This window comes from Syzygium oleosum, unplaced genomic scaffold (genome assembly GCF_021117445.2).
Source record: "Syzygium oleosum isolate NSW1041296 unplaced genomic scaffold, Sole_v2.1 Sole_v2.19, whole genome shotgun sequence".
Classification (NCBI taxonomy): Eukaryota; Viridiplantae; Streptophyta; class Magnoliopsida; order Myrtales; family Myrtaceae; genus Syzygium; species Syzygium oleosum.
In genome coordinates, this window is record NW_026607503.1 from 3094707 (window position 1) to 3114738 (window position 20032).

The 20032-nt window shown below is 40.2% G+C and overlaps 3 protein-coding genes across 5 annotated transcripts; all 3 read left to right on the forward strand.

Annotated features, from left to right (window-relative positions):
* The first annotated feature begins 1807 nt into the window (after positions 1–1807).
* On the forward strand, positions 1808–12539 carry LOC115670528 (lysine--tRNA ligase, chloroplastic/mitochondrial). 3 transcript variants are annotated; one of them, XM_030591838.2, is made up of 14 exons: positions 1808–2104; positions 2569–2787; positions 6093–6204; positions 6384–6492; positions 7290–7347; positions 7956–8024; positions 9212–9319; positions 9845–9937; positions 10076–10180; positions 10292–10498; positions 10733–10827; positions 11107–11197; positions 11671–11844; positions 12049–12539. In XM_030591838.2, exons 1-14 carry the CDS (start codon positions 1844–1846, stop codon positions 12139–12141), a joined length of 1794 nt encoding a protein of 597 aa, XP_030447698.1. In that variant the 5' UTR covers positions 1808–1843; the 3' UTR covers positions 12142–12539. The 3 variants fall into 3 exon arrangements, with proteins under 3 accessions (XP_030447698.1, XP_056176003.1, XP_056176004.1); XM_056320028.1 differs by lacking the exon at positions 11671–11844; XM_056320029.1 differs by lacking the exon at positions 12049–12539 and having other exon boundaries at positions 11648–11809.
* LOC130140499 (HMG1/2-like protein) lies at positions 4661–5314 on the forward strand. Its single transcript, XM_056320030.1, has one exon. It carries the CDS (start codon positions 4772–4774, stop codon positions 5204–5206), a length of 435 nt encoding a protein of 144 aa, XP_056176005.1. The 5' UTR covers positions 4661–4771; the 3' UTR covers positions 5207–5314.
* Positions 12540–17069: 4530 nt separating the features above from the next.
* LOC115670532 (uncharacterized) lies at positions 17070–19952 on the forward strand. Its single transcript, XM_030591843.2, has 2 exons — positions 17070–18046; positions 19660–19952. Exons 1-2 carry the CDS (start codon positions 17700–17702, stop codon positions 19712–19714), a joined length of 402 nt encoding a protein of 133 aa, XP_030447703.1. The 5' UTR covers positions 17070–17699; the 3' UTR covers positions 19715–19952.
* The last annotated feature ends 80 nt before the right edge of the window (positions 19953–20032 follow it).

A 20032-nucleotide genomic window follows, 5' to 3' on the forward strand; every position in this document is an offset into this window, starting at 1 on the left:
CTTTGTCTCAACGGCTGTTGCATTCTCTCAAAATCTTAGAGTTTGGGCTTTGTTGCTTAATGAGATGGGCTTCTTAGTTTGATCATGGGCTTTCTAGTCCACTGGCAGAGAGGCACTCCAACAGCCCATAATAAAACCTCGTACGAATTTGTTTGGGCCATAAGCAGCTCTACTTGCTTGTGTGACGTTAGAGATGCAAGAACTGGAGCTGCAAAGTGATGTGAGAAATTGTAAGTTGTCATTCGAGAATTGAATAACAATCTACCACATGTGGTTAAAGAGTGGGCAATCTGTCAATGAAAAGTGGTTTTGTTCAATGGTCTATGGATAGTAAGTTTAAATGATAAAAGTCGAACCCAAAATCTTGATTAGTAATTAAATGTTTGATTTAGGTGTGACAGATCTTGTATTCGAATAGCTGTTCACTGCTTTATAGATGAAGTCTTACTTATGCAGATAGATGGATAGTTTTCACAAGTATTGGTGTGGATTAGTTGAGTCAAAGGTTCGGATATCCCATATTGTTAAAAACAAATGACATAAGTGACCCTAAATCATCAATAGCGAAGACATAATTCGAGGTAGAATTGAGATATTTTACCTTAACAGGTATTGCGCTTACCACCACCCTTATTCAAGTCCAGTGGCTGGTCACTTGGGTCCGGACGTTGGCGCTTCCAATAATTTCCTCATGGAAGTAGGTTTGGGTGCTCGGATGGTCAATGACATAATGGGGATTGAAGTGAATTTTGAAAGATAACTTTAAAAATAATTTAAAGTGAAAAATGTAGTTTTCGAAATTATTTTCTCACGATGCTAAAAATTTATTCAAAGAAAGATTCACACGATCCAAATAGGGGTGTGCAAAAAGAACTGCCAAGACCAGGACCACATTGGTCAGTTCTAGGCAATTCCCATAATGGAATAGGTGATTTTCGGTCTAGTTCCTGATTCCATGGGTGCAATTGTTCACCTGAATTATCCGGATCGGACCGATATATATATTTTTAATTTCTTACAAATTTGTTAAAACTAAGTCCTAATCCCTTCACATTGTTCACAACACAGAGTCATAAATAGACGTATTAAGGTGAAATAGAGGTACTTGTCCTCGGTGGAGAGACTCTCTTGCTCGACTGTCGCTCGCAGCTTGCCTCCTTCTTATTTGACTGTCGCCTCCCTCTCGCGATCTCACTCTTGCTCAACTTCCGTGGTCTCGCTCTCTCGATCGACTCTTGCCTCCCTCTTTTGCTCTATTTTTGGCCGATTGTCATCGCAATCGCATCTCATCGAGATAAATATTCAGTTTTCTTTTTCGCTGTTCTTTTGTACACCATGTTGCGTCTAGATCTCATCTTTGAATCATACTAAGCGTGTTCATTAAAATGCCTGTATGAACTACGTGTACAAATCTGAGAAGTATTCTTACGCTATTATCATGTGATGTGATGTGTCCTACTCTGTTTGTTTTGCGGCGAATTTACAGTTTGGCCGCTCTTTGCTGCTGCTATCTATAGTGTCTATGTTCGAGATCGTTTTGCAAGTTTCGGTCATTTCGCCTTTAAAATGTTGTTTCAGCCTTTGACACTCACGTGTTATGTTCAATTCAACGGTTAAAATGTTAGTTAAAATGATGTTTTGGCCTACGAGATTGTTAAGATGTTGTTTTACCGGTTCCACCGGTCCGCTCGGGAATCGGACCGGACCCGAGAACCGGGTCCGAAAATCGGTTCGACCAGAGAGACGGCCAACAAAGTTCGCAGTCCGCGCTATAAGAGCTCTGAAGCAGAGACCAAAACCAGTTTTTGGGGATATAGAGAGAGAGAGAGTGGGAGAGAAGGTGATGGCGATGGAGGCGCTGAACATGAAGGTGCTCACCTTATCGTCGCGGCCCCTGAAGCACCTCCTCCGCTTCGCCGCTTCCCCTCGCCCCACCCGCCCCAACCTCTTCTTCGTCCGCTCCTCCTCCTCTTCCTCCTCTGCTTCGCCCCCCTCTTCCGCCGCCGCCGCCGCCGCCGCCCCCTCCGGCCGCGGCCGCCGGTCGCCGTCCTCGTCCTCTTCCACCTCCGACAGAGAAGCCGTTCGCGCGATTCGCTTGAAAAAGGTCGATCCTTTTTTTTTTTGTGTGTCCGGCTCGTCGGCTTGGTGGTCTTGCGTTCGAATTGAGCTTGAGATCAATTTTGGAAGGAGATTTGTCAGTTCATATTGTGGCAGGGGATGAAGGAGCGTATCTAGGATTTTGTTGAGAGTTAGATCTGGTTTCAATTGCCAAATTTTTATTTGTTTAGGGTTTGATTATTTTGACTTCTCGTAGCATTCTCTTCCTGGGAATGCCATCGGAAATTGTCATGAATTGCAGGGCAAAAATGTGAAGAGCTCAACGTCTTAAATTCTGCTTTCTGTTACCAGTTTGATTTGGAATGCAGCAAACAAAAAGTTGGAATCTTTCAGTGCCTTGAGTCGTTCATCCTTTTTCGACGATCTTTAAGTACTTGTAGACCCAAAGAAATAATCTAAAGCTGGGGCAACTTTCATATTCAGTACATTGATGGTGTGTCGGTTCTATAGGTGGAGGAATTGAGGGAGAAAGGTCTCGAGCCCTATGCCTATAAGTGGGATAGGACTCATTCAGCTAATCAGCTGCAAGACATATATAAGCATTTAGCTAATGGCGAAGAGTTGGACGGGGAGAAGGATCAAGTGTCCATAGCTGGGAGAATCACCGCTCGCCGAGCATTTGGGAAGCTTGCCTTTTTGACCCTCCGAGACGATTCTGGAACAATTCAGGTTCGCTCTTGTTCTGACTCGACGTTGTCTACTATTTCCTTAGCTACCCGCGCATCGAGTTTGATTCTGGGGCAGGTATAATCCGGTACCTGACCCGCCCAAATCCTAATGGGACATAAACGAGATTCGAGTTTCGGGTAGTGGGACGGGTCAAGGGTCAACTGTCAGAAATCCTATAGGGTTTGGAACGTATATGGGATTTTATAGTCGGGAAACCAGATATTTGAAACCGATATGTTTTAATTACTAAAATGGCCTTATTCCTTTATAGTCTTTAGGTTATTTGGCAAATGTACATCATTGTTCTAATCCTACTGGAGTTTGGGACGTTTTTGAGATTTACTAAATGCTTAAGGTTACTTATATAATTTTGTAAACCCCTAAAGAAATTAATTATGATATAACATTTTCAGTAACAAACACCATTACATGCCTAATTTCTCATTATAGGATTGTTGCATTTTAGATTTTTGTGATTATGGGTCTTGAAGTTTTTCAATCTTATATATGTTTTTCTATACTGTAGTTTTTCTAACTGGACAATGCATAAGTTTTAGGTTAAATATTGCGTTTGCAAATTTGACATGGTTTGTTATGTTTTTAGTGTGGGATATATGTCACCAGAATAGTAACATCGCTGGTTGCGGGTATTTGGTGGGAGTCTGACAACTTTAATGAGGCGGGTTTGGGATCTTATATCCAAAATCATAACAGTGATTGGGAAATGACGAAAAGTTTGTGGGACGGATTTGAGTTGAGAAATGCTTAGCCGCTCATTCCAGAGGCTCTTGAACATCCTCATTAAGAACTTTTATACTTTGTTTGTGTTGAAGTATTATCCCTCCGGCTTGCACGTGAGTAGGGGTGTTGAAGTATTAGCCCACATCGATTGACAACGGGTCCTAAATCCTCTTTATATTCATGTGGTCTCCATCCACCTAATAGGTGCTGTTAGGTGGATGGGGACCACATGAATATAAAGAGCATTTAGGACCTGTTATCAATCGATGTGGGATAATACTTGCTATTAGGTGGATGGAGACCACATGAATATAAAGAGCATTTAGGACCCGTTATCAATCGATGTGGGATATGAATATAAAGAGCATTTAGGACCCGTTATCAATCGATGTGGGATAATACTTGCTATTAGGTGGATGGAGACCACATGAATATAAAGAGCATTTAGGACCCGTTGTTAATCGATGTGGGATAATATTTCAACACCCCCACTCACGTGCAAGCCGGATTACGAGCAACACGTGAAATTTTGACATCGCACATTCACATGGAATTTTTACCACGCACGTTCACGAAGGGGATAGTATTGGCTCTGATACCATGTTAGAAAGTCCAACCCAAATCAAGAACCTGTTTGTTTGTTAAGAGGCTGAAAATACGAGTCGCCATATAAGCTACCTATATAATATCAAAACGTGCAAAGCAAAGGATAAACTTCTGAGAAGTTCATTACTCCATTGGACCACCAGTTGTAGCTGCTTCTGAGAGTTTTTCTTCCGTAGGAGGAGCAGTTGCTGCCGTTGCTTTCGGGGCATTCGTAATCATTTTATAGAATTCAACAGCTCTGTCGAAGGTTGCCACCATCTCCGAGGCTTTTTTTTACAAATGGACTTTTCTCAGCTACAGACATCGAGTTCCATTTATCCTCTTCAGCTTTTTCGACGACAGATTCGCATTCCTTGCTTCTCTTGAAATCACACATAAAAATGGCAAAAGCCGGGGGAGGAGGACGCTCTAGCACCGCAGGAGCAGAGCTGCTGGTGCCTCCTTTCCTCTTCTTCGAGATATCCTTCCGTGGGTCAAGCACCTCTGGGCGACTGTTGTTCTCCGCCAACGGGAGCGCTCTGCCGGCTCCCCGCCTGCTCGCAAACCCTAGAAATCCTCTCGTCTCCGATTCTCCCACCCTCTCTCTTCTTCCCCCTTTCTCTCCAAGGCGCACATCCTCGACGCGGATTCTGACTACATGGCCAGCAAGACCTCCTCGTCGGCGAGGGGAGCCGATGGAGCGCTCCCGTTGGCGGAGAACAACAGTCGCCCAGAGGTGCTTGACCCACGGAAGGATATCTCGAAGAAGAGAAAAGGAGGCACCAGCAGCTCTGCTCCTGCGGTGCTAGAGCGTCCTCCTCCCCCGGCTTTTGCCATTTTTATGTGTGATTTCAAGAGGAGCAAGGAATGCGAATCTGTCGTCGAAAAAGCTGCAGAGGATAAATGGAACTCGATGTCTGCAGCTGAGAAAAGTCCATTTGTAAAAAAAGCCTCGGATATGGTGGCAGCCTTCGACAGAGTTGTGGAATTCTATAAAATGATTACGAATGCCCCGAAAGCAACGGCAGCAGCTGCTCCTCCTACGGAAGAAAAACTCTCAGAAGCAGCTACAACTGGTGGTCCAATGGAGTAATGAACTTCTCAGAAGTTTATCCTTTGCTTTGCACGTTTTGATATTATATAGGTAGCTTATATGGCGACTCGTATTTTCAGCCTCTTAACAAAAAAAATAGGTTCTTGATTTGGGTTGAACTTTCTAACATGGTATCAGAGCCAATACTATCCCTTTCGTGAACGTGCGTGGTAAAAATTCCATGTGAATGTGCGATGTCAAAATTTCATGTGTTGCTCGTAATCCGGCTTGCACGTGAGTGGGGGTGTTGAAGTATTATCCCACATCGATTGACAACGGGTCCTAAATGCTCTTTATATTCATGTGGTCTCCATTCACCTAATAGCTTAAGCTTTTAGGTTGGACTTTCTAATAGTTTGATTTGATCGTGCTAAATCCTCTGTACGTAGTTATACTTTACTTTTACCTAGAAAATCAAACCATTTGAAGTGTCAGAAGATGCATGATGCAATCATTGTTTTCATTTGTTTTTGATTTGTTGCTCTGAACTTTTTACGTACAATAGATGCACTTGCTTCCATCTGCTGACTGGACAATAATTGGAAGTTTCGAGGTGCTCTGAAATTCATGTCGCACTTATTTAGGATGAAATACACTGCTTCGTAGTTAAGATCACCCTTTACTGATTTAACATTCCTTTGTGCTATATTTCTTTTCTTCTTTTGTTTTTCTACCGAAACTTATAAGATCAGTCTTCTTTACTTTGCACGGTTTACAATTACTCGTCTCATACTTAGATGACCCTAAACTTTGTTGGACTATGCTGGTTAGTATTTGTATCACCTTCTATAGTAGAAATGAAAGGCAGCTACTTTTACTACCATGGCTATACTTGTTCAATATAGTGGCTAGATAACTGATTGAAAGTACCAACCATTTGTTTTAGCTTTACTGCGAGAAGGTGAGGCTGTTAGACGATCAGTTTGAGCAATTGAAGACCCTTGTAGATATTGGTGACATAGTGGGTGCAAATGGAACTATAAAACGGACAGAGAAAGGTATATAATGATTCCTCTTCTTTACATTTAGTTGATATACATAAGCCATAGTAGATCAACATAAGCTGGATTTCCCTTTTTTTTTTGTGGGTTAGGTAAATCTGTGGTTCTAATCCTTCTCTGATGTCTTGTAATGAGGTCTGGCTATTGAATTCGCTTATTCATGATTTATACTTCAGGGGAGCTTTCCGTGTGTGTCAACTCTTTCGCAATTCTTACCAAATCCTTACTCCCGCTTCCTGATAAATATCATGGATTAACAGATGTGGATAAGCGCTATCGCCAAAGGTAAAATGCTTTCCTGCTTATTTGTACTGTTTTTATTACAGGATAGATTATTTAGCTCCCCCTTCATTATAGTATGCTGCTATTAGCAGCTTCAGCTAATAAGAGCTCAAATAATCTAACAAAATCTTTTAGTTCCACTTGCTGCCTGCTCGTGAATGCCACATCCCATCTACATCTTCGGTTCAGTGAAACTGCATCAGAACAATTGATTTCTTTTCCCCACCCAACTGAAAAAGAAATGCAAAGAAATCTTTAAAAATTCATTCCGGCACCACTATTCATTCTAAACTGAAATGGCATCATCATTGCTTATTATAAATTCGACTCGACATGACAATGGAAGAATCCCTGCCTCCTCTATCCATGTCCATACAAATTTTCTATAAATTCAGTTAGCTTGGCCATCTGTCTACCCTAAAGTCTTGAGTTCACCAATTTTGGTACTAAACCAGAGGCAGTTATAGATGCTATAACAAAACTTCATGAGAAAATAGCTTGAGAAATCTTTGAATTGCCTCTTTAAACAAAAAGGTCTTTATATCTCAGAGGAAGTATTGTATCATAGGTCTGCTGTCTGCCGTCTTCCACTTATTACTGTATGACTGGAAAACAATATCTATTTTTGAGCGTAGAACTTTTGTGAATATGTAGGAAATAGTCATCACTAAGGATGGTTGTAGGAAGAACAATAAGCAAAAGCAGGCTTTGCCAAAGTGAGAATGACTTGCTTGATTATGGGTGGCATGATGGATGTTCTGTTTACTCGACCTGTCTCTGCTTTATCTATCTCTGTTCAGGTATGTGGATATGATTGCAAACCCAGAAGTGGCTGACATTTTTCGTAAAAGAGCGAAGGTAAAATTTCATGTCTCTTCACAGCTAAAGAAATATTCAAGTCTCATTGCACGGCATTGCTATTCAACTTCTCTACTTATGGGAAAACTTCATATGGGTTTGATGGGAATTATAACTATGTTGAAGTATACTAATCAGGTGTCCAAAAAAAAGTACTAATCAAGGGGTTGAAATTGGAAATAATTAACTATTTCATGCTTTGCTACATTTCTTTCAATTTTCATGGTACCGTTCAATTTTTTCCTTGTGAATTTATGTTTCTAATGAAACTGCCCAGAGCTCGTGGTTTTTTACAATATATCCATTTTTTTTTTTGTGATGATCATGATTGAAATAAGAGAGTTAAACTAGACCCTTTCTCTGCTCCCTAAGGTACGGCTATGTGGAAGTGCAGAGATTAATCACATTAAATGTGTTAAAGGCTTTACTTCGAAGAAGTTAAAGCAAATGTATTATTTTCATTTCGAAGAAGCTGAAGCTCATTAGTTCTATCATCTGCCTTCTAAACTTGTATATAATATTAGGAGTCCTTTTATGTCTATTTCCATGGCAAAGGAGGTAAGCTGAGAGTCTCCTTTTTGACGTGGTTGTCTTGCCCGCTTGTTTAGATTGTATCAGAGATCCGAAGGACAGTTGAATCTGCGGGTTTTGTTGAAGTTGAGACGCCTGTCTTACAGGTTTGTTTGTTCCTTTGTGGCATGTAATTCTTTCAGATTTTGGTACTTGTGGCTTTAATAGTTGGTTGTGTTCTTCTTTTTGTTGGTTTTGTGTGTACGTGTCATTTGCTTTTCTTGTTCTGGTTTTTTATTTGGTTCGTGGGGGGGAGGAGGAGATTGTATTAGTTGGTAGGAAGCCATATTACTTGGGACTTGTCAAAATTCAGCATGTTCCTAATAATTTAACTACTCAAAATGTATAAGCTGAGGAATGACCACATAAAGAATCTCCATCAGATCAGTCTATAAGACGGTATATCTTTCATGAACGAGTCAAAATGCTGAAAATTTTGGTCTAAAAGCCTTGAATTAGATTAGTTTTTCATTTATGGCACATCTGACTATTATCTTGAATCTTAGTTAATCATTTAATCATTTTAATAGATTTTCGTTTGAGATGAATAAATTCAAAACATCACCAGCCGATTGTAGGTATAATTTGAGTTTCAAAAGTTTTTTGTCTGTATGTTAAGGTCCTTTTCTCACGGTGAATACCTCTTGGCTGTAATGTGCAGAAAATTTCCTGATATTATGCCAAAGACAAAATCTTTGAAGAAAGGTCAAAATAGTATCAATTCTTCTTTTTCTTATATTTGGTTCATTATTTTGGCCACTATATTTAATACATAGGTGTCGCAGCATAGGTAGGATCTAACGTATGGAGAAGCAATCCTAATTGAACTGATTATGTCACCCTTCTAAAAATTAGACCAGTTCTAACTAAGTCTTGCTGTGAAGGATTTGAAAATTGGATATCCAGATGCTGTAAGTTTTATTGCACATAGCATAATTATTTTGATGGTGTTCCATTTTTCACTGCGAATCAACTCACGGAGCAATAGCTTGAGAAAGTCCTCGTACTGCCTAGTTAACGCATCTTTAAACTGGAGCTAAATTAGGATTTGGTCTCTATATCTGCTCCACCCTTTGTAAAATGAAATGAGAGAGCAAGGAATATGTGTCTGCATCTGCTAGTTGACCAGCCTTCATTTACACTGGCATGCATCTTTGTATTATTTATTTATTTATTTATTTTTTTTTGGGGGGGGGGGGTGGTCGGTGGTCAGAGCATACATCTTTGTTTTTTTTTGGTTGGAACATGCATCTTTGTTTTCGCAAAGTGGTTTTTAATCGATTTTGTGGACTAGGGAGCAGCTGGTGGAGCGGAGGCCAGGCCATTTGTTACATACCATAATTCTCTTGGAAGGGATCTCTACTTGAGAATTGCAACTGAGCTCCATTTAAAAAGAATGCTGGTAAGTTACGTCTGCAAGTTGGGTTTCCTCTTGCTTTTCATTATGGATTTGGAAAGCTATTCTCTAATTTTAACAGTTAACTTCAGTAGGTGAAGAAAGAATGCTTGAGTATCAATTTTACCTTTATTATCATATTGGCCATGGTTGGTTTCTGCTGCATGATGGAATTACTTGCCTGATTTTTCCTGTTTTATACATCTGTTTGTTTTTTTTTTTTCAAATTTCAATGTGAACCTGGCATTCTGATGCAGCCTATTGGTCTCTGATGAGGCAGGTAATCTTTTCTAACTGTGTCTGTCCTTTTTTCCAACTTATGCCTTTGGATGTATCAACATAGATTTTTATCTACTTAGATATTTATTTTCACTATCCCTTTCTCAATTTCATTTTCTTTTTTGCTACTGGATATGCTACATTTATTTATTTTTTCTTTCTTTGCACAAACTTTTTTTATTTGAAGGTAGTATTGTGTAGTGCTCGATGTTTTGTACCCTTGGTGACAATGAATGTGAAAATTTCTTGCAGGTTGGCGGATTTGAAAAGGTATATGAAATTGGTCGAATTTTTAGAAATGAAGGTATTTCAACTCGTCATAATCCAGAATTTACCACCATAGAGGTACTTTCTGAAATGCCACTTTTTCTCGACTTATGAAGTCATCAATTTGAATGGTTACCACAAAGTGATGATTGTTAAAATCGTGCTTGTTATGTATATTTATTAAATATTGATAGTATTTATTTTAGCTTGATTCAGATGTATGAAGCATACTCCGACTATCAAAGCATGATGAACATGGCAGAGGAGATCATAACTCGTTGTGCTTTGGCAGTTCAAAATAAGCTTAAAATTGACTACCAGGTAAATCTGTTAACTGCTCACATGTTTCCCAGATTCTTTTGAGTCTGATCTCCGATGCTTGTCTGGCTCTTTCCTATCTTTGATCTGACAGTGCATGAGTCTTCCATACAGGGGTCAGAGATAAATCTGGAAAGGCCTTGGAAGAGAGAAACCATGCACAATCTTGTCAAAGAAGCCACAAAAATTGATTTCAGTGATTTTGGAGATGATCTTGAAATGGCTAAAAGAGTTACTCTCACTACCTTAGGGGATGGCCTTGATAATAAAGATAAATTAGCCATTGGATCATGCCTATCCATTGGCCACCTTGTTAATGAGGTTATCCACAAATCTTTTTTCAGAAATAATTTTGCTCAGCACTTGTCACTGTCCATTCCTGCGGGTGATTTAATTGACCATTTCCAACTATGGAGTGTTGGCATCCAAAGCCACAGACCGTGAAAAGTTTAGTTAGGCACTCATTTAGGGTTCTGGGAAATCTATCAGTTGGATCTTTTCATCTTTCATTTTCATGAAGAACTAATGGCTCATTTATGATTCCATGTTTTGCAGATTTTTGAGGTGGTTGTTGAACCAAAGCTTCTGCAACCCACATTTGTCTTGGACTATCCTATCGAGATATCTCCCCTGGCCAAGCCTCATCGAAGGTATTAAAAATTATATCAAGAAGCAATTCCGTTCTATGCTAACTTTTCTTGAAGTATTTGTCTAAAAATATTTCTACCGATGGCATGTTTATTAGAAAACAACCAAATATTCTGCTGGAGGATTTTGAATTTTCCGGTCAAGTCTAGCTTTCGTTGATATCACCTGTCTGTGCCGAGCAATTCCCTGAAAACATCACATGGACAGACGCCGAGTTTTATCCATGTTCGTTTGTTGAACTTCTATTTGTAATCTCTCATTTTATTTCTCTCCATATTTAGGCATGCAGGCTTGACTGAGAGATTTGAGCTTTTCATTTGTGGTCGGGAACTTGCCAATGCATTTTCGGAATTAACAGATCCAATGGATCAGGTAAATTTTTTTGACTGAATTAGCTTAAATGTTTGTTTATATGCAAGGGAATGTTAGAAACAAAGTAATGTGCCCAGAGATGGACTACTGCAATCTAATAATTGCTTCAGTCATTTGTTCATACTCTGCTGCTAAAACAAGTCTTCCTTGTTGTAGCACACTCATGACTCTGCGGAGCACGGCATAAGGTCGTTCATTGATTTTTCATTGCACCTAAGCTTTGTTTGGGAATAATGGTAGGGAGAAAGTGAGAGGTGGGAGGTGAAAATGGGTCAAAATTTAAAATTCTTGAGTAGACACCTTTTAAATTTTCTCCCACATTCTCTCCCATCCGACCATGCAACAATTTGTCCCAAGTAGACCAAGATTAACAGGAAGAGTTTTTCAAGCAATGCTTACCAATGCTTTTCCTTTGATTAGGGAGTGAACTTGATTCTTCTTCTTTATTAGTTTTTTGTTTTTTCAAATTCTAGAGAGGACGCTTGGAAGAACAAGTGAGACAACATAATGAGAAGAGAGCAGCATCGCTCTTAAAAGGCGCTGCTACTGAAGAGAAAAAAGAGGAGGATGATGAATCTTACGAAGTGACTCTTGATGATGACTTTCTAACAGCTTTAGAATATGGGATGCCTCCGGCTTCAGGAATGGTTAGTGTTTGCTTGACCCATGTGCTTGAATTATGCATAGTGTTATATGCCCAGAGATACTGCTGATTAGAAGTAATACCGTGAAATCAGCAACTGTGATGGGCTATTGAATATTGTGCTTGCCAACTAGTACCTGTGCTATACCACATCCTGGAGCAACTTTACACACGGATAAGAACATCAGTTTCCTTTGTTCTGCTTCAGGGCCTTGGGATCGACAGGCTTGTGATGCTCTTGACGGACTCCGCTAGCATAAGAGATGTGATAGCTTTTCCGGTCCTGAAGATTCAGCAATGAGGTGAACAGCGAGAGTGTCTATGTAGATTATATCTCCCGCAAATTTCAATGGGATGAAGGGCTCTTCAACTCATTCCCACAGTCTTGAAAGTTACTAATTCTGTGAATTACTGATTTATAGAGTGTCTCGCCCTTGAATCTCATTCAGTGAGTTGTTGTCACGTGTGGAAAATTTTGGTAGTTCTTTGGAGATGTTTATATCCTGGAGTACCCATTTAGCACTCGGAAATCATTGCATTTTTTATACTATATGTATTAGAATGATGCGGTCATAGAGCCTGGAATTCGGCTGATTTAGGCATGTATTGGCCCTCTCCGATTTTTATGTATTTCATCTTGAAGGCGGTACAATCTGTGAATCTCATCTTTATTGAATTGGAGTAATGTATTCTACTGAAGACTTGAGAGATGTTGGCATGCCTTGATCAGCTTACTTCCCATATCAGTCATGCAATATATGGTTTTTCCAATTAAATTCTTTTGAATTTTCGCGAATTTCCTGTTAAATTCTATCGATTTTTCACGAATACGCATTCCTGTGGCCTGTATGGAAACTTTTTCCACAGATGTTGCGGTTTACACAAATTACTTGGAACACATGAAATCTGTTTAAGACAACTAATATAACTATGTAGAATTGTCTATTATTTTTTCATTGTTCTAAACATAATGATTTTTTTTTTCGTTTTCAAAATCGGGAGGAAAAATCATAAATAGAAATCATAATCGGGGCACCGATCTACTCTCCCGTGAGCGCGTGCCCGTTGTGAGCCGTTAACAGATGCAAGCATTCCTTTGTTAGCTGTCTGATCATATATGTTTTCAGCCGTTTGGTCTAAAATTTGTCGACGTCAATTGTCTGGTTTCGGCACGGCAAGTTTGCCTTGCTTTTAGCTCCTGGCAGCACAGGCGAACAAGCCAGGACTTATGCAGGTATCTTTTTTGCCTTAGTCAATGTGGCTCTCATCTGCACTGAAGTCAAAATGTTTCTCTCCACCTTATCATCATTTGACAAACATATTGTTTTGCCATTTCTTCCATTTCTTCTCCTATCTTTGCCTTCTGTGATGATGGTATTGCTGTGCTGCACCACTGCCAAATTCGCTAGCACCACACGCCTACTGCACCCGTGCACGCATGCGTGTCGAGTGCATGCATGTAGGTCATTCCTCGCATTCCCCACTCGAGAGCTTGTCGGGGAGCAGAGAGAGAGAGAGAGAGAGAGAGAGAGTAGTTGTTTAAGATACGACAATGCTCGTGTATGGAAGGTACGACAATGCTCGTGTATTGATGTCACAGTTTGACTTTGGAGGGATTGTATGACATTTGGTGCAATTTGAATATGGTAGCTCAAGAACCGGAGAGACGAATGTGGAAGATCTTGGTAATAGTTGATCTCTTATCGAATTTTATATATACATTTCTTAAAAACATATCCGTGTATATTAAAATATTAAAAAGTAAATATTAACCAATTGAAGATGTTCTATCCGCGTCAGGTATCCACTCGTCTCATGGATTATAGAAATGGATAATAATATAAATAGTTCTTGAACTTTGGTCCAGTGTGCAATATCATCCTTGGATTTTTAATTTGTGCAACATGGTTCTTGAACTTTGGATTAATGTGTGATGTCGTCTTTGGACTTTTAATTTGTTCAATGTAGGGGTGAGCGATTCAAGGTTCTTTAGGTTCCAGGTTCTTTACATATTCCTCATAGAACCTGGAATCTACCATCAGGTACAGGTTTCTCATTTTTTGAAACCTGGAACCTACCCGTCGGAATCTAAAACCTGGGACCTACCCTATCACAGGTTCCACGGTAGATTCTAGAGTCTAATAGGTTCTTTTTTTATTTATTTCATACAAAACGAAAATGAACACAACAATATTGAACAAACTTGTCATTCATCAAAGAGAATACAAATAACTAGTTTTCCTGGAGTTACGGTTCAAATAAATACAATTAAAATGAGAAGTCATTGCGTGAATCGATATTAGGGGTGAGCGGTTCCATGTTATGTATAGGTTCCAGGTGGAACCTACCCACGATATTAGGTTCGTCATTTTTTGGAACTTGGAACCTACCCCAGAGTCAATTCCATGATTTTCCTAGGTTTCCACCTGTATTATTAATTGAACAATTGCAGTAAATCATCACCTCTAATGACTACCACTTGCTGTTATGATCTACTGACCACAACTTATATTTAGACACACGAAGAATATGAAACATTAACAAGTCATAAAATAAAAACTTAGACTAGTAGTTCCAGATTATACACTCATCATCTAAAGTCATAAAACTCCGTAGGATCACGCGAAGACATAAACCAAGAAAAAATATAAAAAACTTATTTAGGTTTCACTCCAAATTCCACCTATCTAGAACCTAAAATCTATCCGTTGAAACATGTTTCCCAATATCAATCGATAAGAGACTATGTGGTCCATATGCATTTTCCTCCTTAAAATTATGGAAAATCTTGACCCGGTGAAAATGCTTGAGCATATGGATTTGTGTCGGATAGAGAATGTTGTTTAGCAGCACATGGAAGCTTCCATCACACTCCATTCCCTCTTTACCATCTATCTGCACCACGCGGCATGCCATTCAGGGAAAAGAGACCACTTTCCAAAAAGATTCAAAGCCATAATGAAACGCTAGCACCGGTGATTGTTTTTGATAATGGCAAGCGTGTGTCTCATCATGAACCCTCCATTTTATAGATTCTCTCCATCACGATGAACGGCTGCGATAAGGCAGAGTTTGGTGATGACAGGGTTAGGGCAAATGCCACTAAAAATCTTAAATTATGCTCATTGAGACACAAAAAAAATCAAAATATATACTTGTGTAGTACATTTACCATTTTTCAATAAGATTTGTTAAAAATATGTCTATATGGATGCCAGAAAGCAAACTGTGGTGATACGGCAATCACGTAATTTAAATGAAATAACGACGTTGTTTTGGTTGAAAAATTATTCGATGGAACTTTAATAAAAGGTAAATAGGTCAGATATGTACAATTTTGAAGTGAATGTCATAAGAAAAAGTTTATGATAAATGTGTCATAGGAGTATAATTTGAGGTTTTTAATGTTACAAAAAAATTCTGGGTAATATAATTTGAGGTTTTTCGTGACTTTTTCACTAGTATTTAATCAATGTTGGGTCGGGAGGTGGGGTCCATCGTACGGAAGATTGGCCTTGTGCAAGACTCCAATTAATGATACACAAAGTTAAACCGTGATCAAGGGACATTGGGTGATCAATTTATGAGAAGCATGTCAGCTATCAATACAACTTGACAGAAGAAATAGCATGTGGGGCTTTTCATAAGAATAAGATTCGATAGTTTTTGATTTTGTTTGGTTAAGTATGTGTTGTTTTGGACCTCCGAACTTTACCTAATCATGCCGATGAGTCGTCTAACTTTCTAGATTTATCTAATGAAGTCCTTTTTTTTGAATCGTGATTAGCAATGTCGTCAAATGTTGACGTGGCATTGCTAACGTGGTGCAAAACGGCGGCCCTCACTTGAGCATCGTGGGGTTTACATTTCGCCGGTGAGGGTTGTTGTAGCTCGGGCTGTAGCGGCGGCCGCCTCTCGCCCCCTCACCGCTCCCCGTTCTTTTTTTTTTTTTTCTCTTTTAGGTTTTGTGTTTGCCGATGTGGCGTTTATTCGAGATTATATCATAAACAAATTTCCTCCGTGTCCCTTCAAGAGTCCGAACACGTCGTAGATGGTGATCGACAAAATGGCCAGATTGCAAAAAAAATCGAGAAAGTTAGAGTACTCGGTTGCACCACGACGAAAACCTCAGAAGACCAAATTGCACAAACCACGATAATCACGGGACAAAAACTATACGTAACCTAATACTCATTTGTCTTTTTCCATAATTTATAGTGATTCGAATTGACTGGCAACACAAGACTTTTATTTTGGCCGCCATATAGGGGATTGGGTAGGTAATCTATCTAAATACCAACAATCTTATAAAATCAACACGTCCCGCTTCCGTTGACCATAGCCTCATCGACTTTTGATTGGCAAATTTCTACAGATAAAGACACCTGCGGTGGGGCGCATTCCAAAGAAATTATTGGTTCTCAAATCTCGAATTTTTCGAAGGAGATTAGACAAGACAAAGCATGCCGACGTGAGCAATTCGTCGTGCAAATTACGTCACCCGGACCTATCAAAGCCTCCAAGAAAGGCAAAAAAACGAGAGACAAGGGCGACTAGAATTGCGTAGCATCGTTTTCCATCGTGAGGACCCGCATCGCGGCTGTTCCTTTCCTTTTCTCTTCTGATTCCAATCCATCCATCGGACCCAAATCTCTTCTTTTTTTTTTTTTTATTGTTCCACTAAATATTCCTCGTTTTGCGGGGCGGGCCAATGCCGAGGGCAGGCGGGGCGGGATAGGACTAGTATTAGCGCCACCTAACGCCTCGCCGGGGCATCTCTTTCGTGGAAAATGTGACCCCCCGTTCGAGATTGTATTCCACCGAGCCATGAGTCCCTGCGCCTCGTGCCTGTCTCTAGCAATCACGTTATATCCGCCGTAGTTCCTATAGAAAGTGCAGCACCGTGTAAGAACTTAAAACTCGTCGACTGATCGTTGAGATTTATAGTCTTGTCGTCGAAGGGTTGCACGACCCAGACATTCCCTCGGAGAGATAACACAGATATTTTTCGTGAACATAGCCAGCGCCGCTAAATGCGATCTGTTTGCAAGATATGAAAACGATACGAGACGAAACTAAAGTTATAAAGAGATCGCGTTTAATCGACGTATGAAATCAAAAAAATTTGATGCGGATTAGAAATAAAATAATGACAAATAGATACGAATTGCCACCAACCTATCCATTGAAAAAACCAAGATGGAACGAGACAAAGATATTTTCGTCCAAGTTAAAGTTAATGTTGGCAGCTTACCGAAAAGTCGGCAAAGGAAAAGCGAAACGAAAGTAGTGTGTGCGTGTGTCGAGGATGTTGGGCAATTAATGTTCTGTTTCTTCAATCTCGAACTCATTCAGTGCGCCTCGTCGGACGACTTCCCCCACTTCCGTGTAGTGCAAAAAGCTTCGTCCTTCCACTCCACCACCCCCTGTTTGCCCGTTTGATCTTCTTCAACCTTCGCCCCGCCTGCGGAATTGTTCATGGCTCGACAGTAATGGGTTCGGAGGCTCTTCCCGGGTGCACGCCCAAGCTCCCCGACAAGGAATCTTGACAGTTTCGGGTTTCTCAGCTGGTGCTCTGGCGATTCCTGCTCGATAGCCGCAAGAAAGAGGTCGAATTCGCTTCTGGGTCTTGATTGCTTCGCCCAAAGGCAAGGTCTTTATCTCCATCCATCGTCAAGAATTTGGAAAGCGAGGGGTGGTTCTTGCTTCGGTGCTGACCTTTCTCGTGATGTCTCGATTTGGGTCTTTCCTGGGCGTCATCCTCTGCTGTGATTGACGTCTCTTTTCCCTCTGTGCCGATTCGGAGCGATGGGTGTGATCTGGGTTAGGTCTTAGCACATCATCCCAAAACACTTTTTGATGAGGTTTTTTGTTTGCAAGCTCCATTGCCCTCCTTTTGTGTGCTTTTGCAAGCCCTCCTCTCACATTTACGCTCCTGGACCGTTGAAATTGGAGGATGCCCCCCATGTCCCTCCACCAGAAGTCTCGGTCTCTGATGGCTCTGATCAGTTGTGTGGAGAGACCGCTGAGGTCGGAGATGATGCGGGTTTAGATGAGAAGAACGGAGAAACTGATAAAGTCATCATCAAGAGCTGCCTCAAGAAGAAGAAGGCAGGTTTGGAAGCACTCTGTGCTGAGAAGAAGCAAGTGCAATGGGTGGACTTGTTAGGGAAGGAGCTTGCTGAGGTCAAGGAGTTTGAATCTAGGTGGGTAAATTTTCTCTTTCTGCTTCCTCCTTGTTGATTAATTCCTTTAATCTTTTCGATTCCCTTGCCTTTTATTTTCTGTAGGGTTCTATTCCTGACTATAGTCGGATGACATGGCATTGTATTGATTTTAGCTATGGTTTTGCTAATTTGATAATCAGTTTGGTCTAGTGGTTGAGGAAAATTTGGGGGAAAAGTGGATGAAATGGTGACATTGAGATATAATGTTCCGCTTTAAGCTCTTTCCACGAGAATAGGCAAAGCCACATAGGATCACAGCCCGTGGGACAGTAAAAGTTTCCATATTTAGGCTCTTCATTGGGCTTGAATGTTTGGAGAGTTTGTTCCGAGAAGTCTCTCTCTCCCCCGAACCGTCCCACTGGTCTCGATATTGCTCTATCACCAGAAGATATAAAAACCTGTCTATCTGTGAATGCATATTGGGAGCTTCTGCTCTCATGTTAGAATTCGTTTTAGAAGCTTGCAATGTCCTTGCTTTTTAGTTGTCTTTGGCGAAGCAAGAGCTGCGAAGTGTGGTGATTTTGGATGCCAATGGGGTGGGTGTGCCTTTGTTAATAATCTCTTGATGTTAGAAAAAAGAGGAATGATTGAGTTAGTCAATCGCAAAGGAGAAAGCTCCTTTTAGCTATCTGATATAGGAGACACAAAAATTGCACATGATTGTGAAAATATTAAGGCCAAATAGAATTTGGACCTGCTGCAAAAAGAGGCATGGTTAAGGATAAAAAAAACAGTTCAGCATAGCATGATTATTAATCTCTAAGTATCACTAGTTGACTGCTGGAAATTGAATGGACTGTGCAGGTTTTATAAGATGGCCGTCATTACGGTTGAAAAGGGATGTCTAGTGTGTTTTGCATCAGGAAATAGAGAAAGTAAATAGCAGAGAAAATCAGCTCTACTAATGGACTCAGAGCATCTGTTTTGTCAACTCCTTTGATTTTGGCTAAAACCCATGAAACTTGTGTAGATAAATTAGCTGATCATACTAGCACTGAAAGAGGTACTTTGGTCCAGTACATCTTAGGTTTGTTGATGCAAGCAAGATGGATAAATAACACATTGTCTCAATTCACAAGAGGCATGATTGACTTTCAGAAAATCGTTGAGAGATCAATTTGGTTTTGTCTTCTAAATACTGTGTGCAAGAGTGCATGTTGATCGAAAACTTGAGTTAGATTTTGTATTATATTGAGTTATGAGCTGGCCATTTATTGTGGCTTCCTGCAGTTACATGTATGTTGGAGTGGGTTTGAAAAATATGGATCCATGTGCTATGAGTTTTTCTGATAACCCTTGAGTGAGAGGATAGAGAGAATCTGAGAACCACAAGTTGGTAGGCAAGCGCAAAAGCGCATCAACGGGACTGATGACATTTATAGACTTGCTTGTAATTGTAGAGAAGTGCTTCAAGAAATAATTGACTATATTCCATGTATGCAATGTGTGCATGCACGCGGCTGTGTGTGTATTCGTGTGTGTGCTCGTGTGTTGAAGGGTTAATGTTGGATCTTGCAAACGGGTCTTCCACTTATGGTTTGGTTTTATAAGTTTGCCTGACTCTGCTCCTTTCTCTCTCCTTGTATTGACAGTGAAGTGGAAGAAGATTATGGAGGTAATGGACACAATCTCTGTGTCATTCTTTGAGACCTATTCTGTCTCCGGTGCTTGTATGAAGCAAGCATTCTGATGATAAGACGCTCATAGATCGTCGTCGTACGTCTCTTTTCGACTTTAGAAGAAGTTTCTTCTTTCTGGAGTTGGTATCTGGAGATTCGTTAGGTCTCTCTCTCTATGTATAGATATTGCTGCTCTGCTCTCAATGCAAGACTCATTCCATACGATTGCTATTCAAATAAAATGCGTCAAATATTCTTTTCTTCTTCTTCTGTTTTTTCCCCAAGGTTTCTCTCTCTCTCTAACAGAGTAGTTTTGAGAAGAAACTATTGACACACTGCACATCCA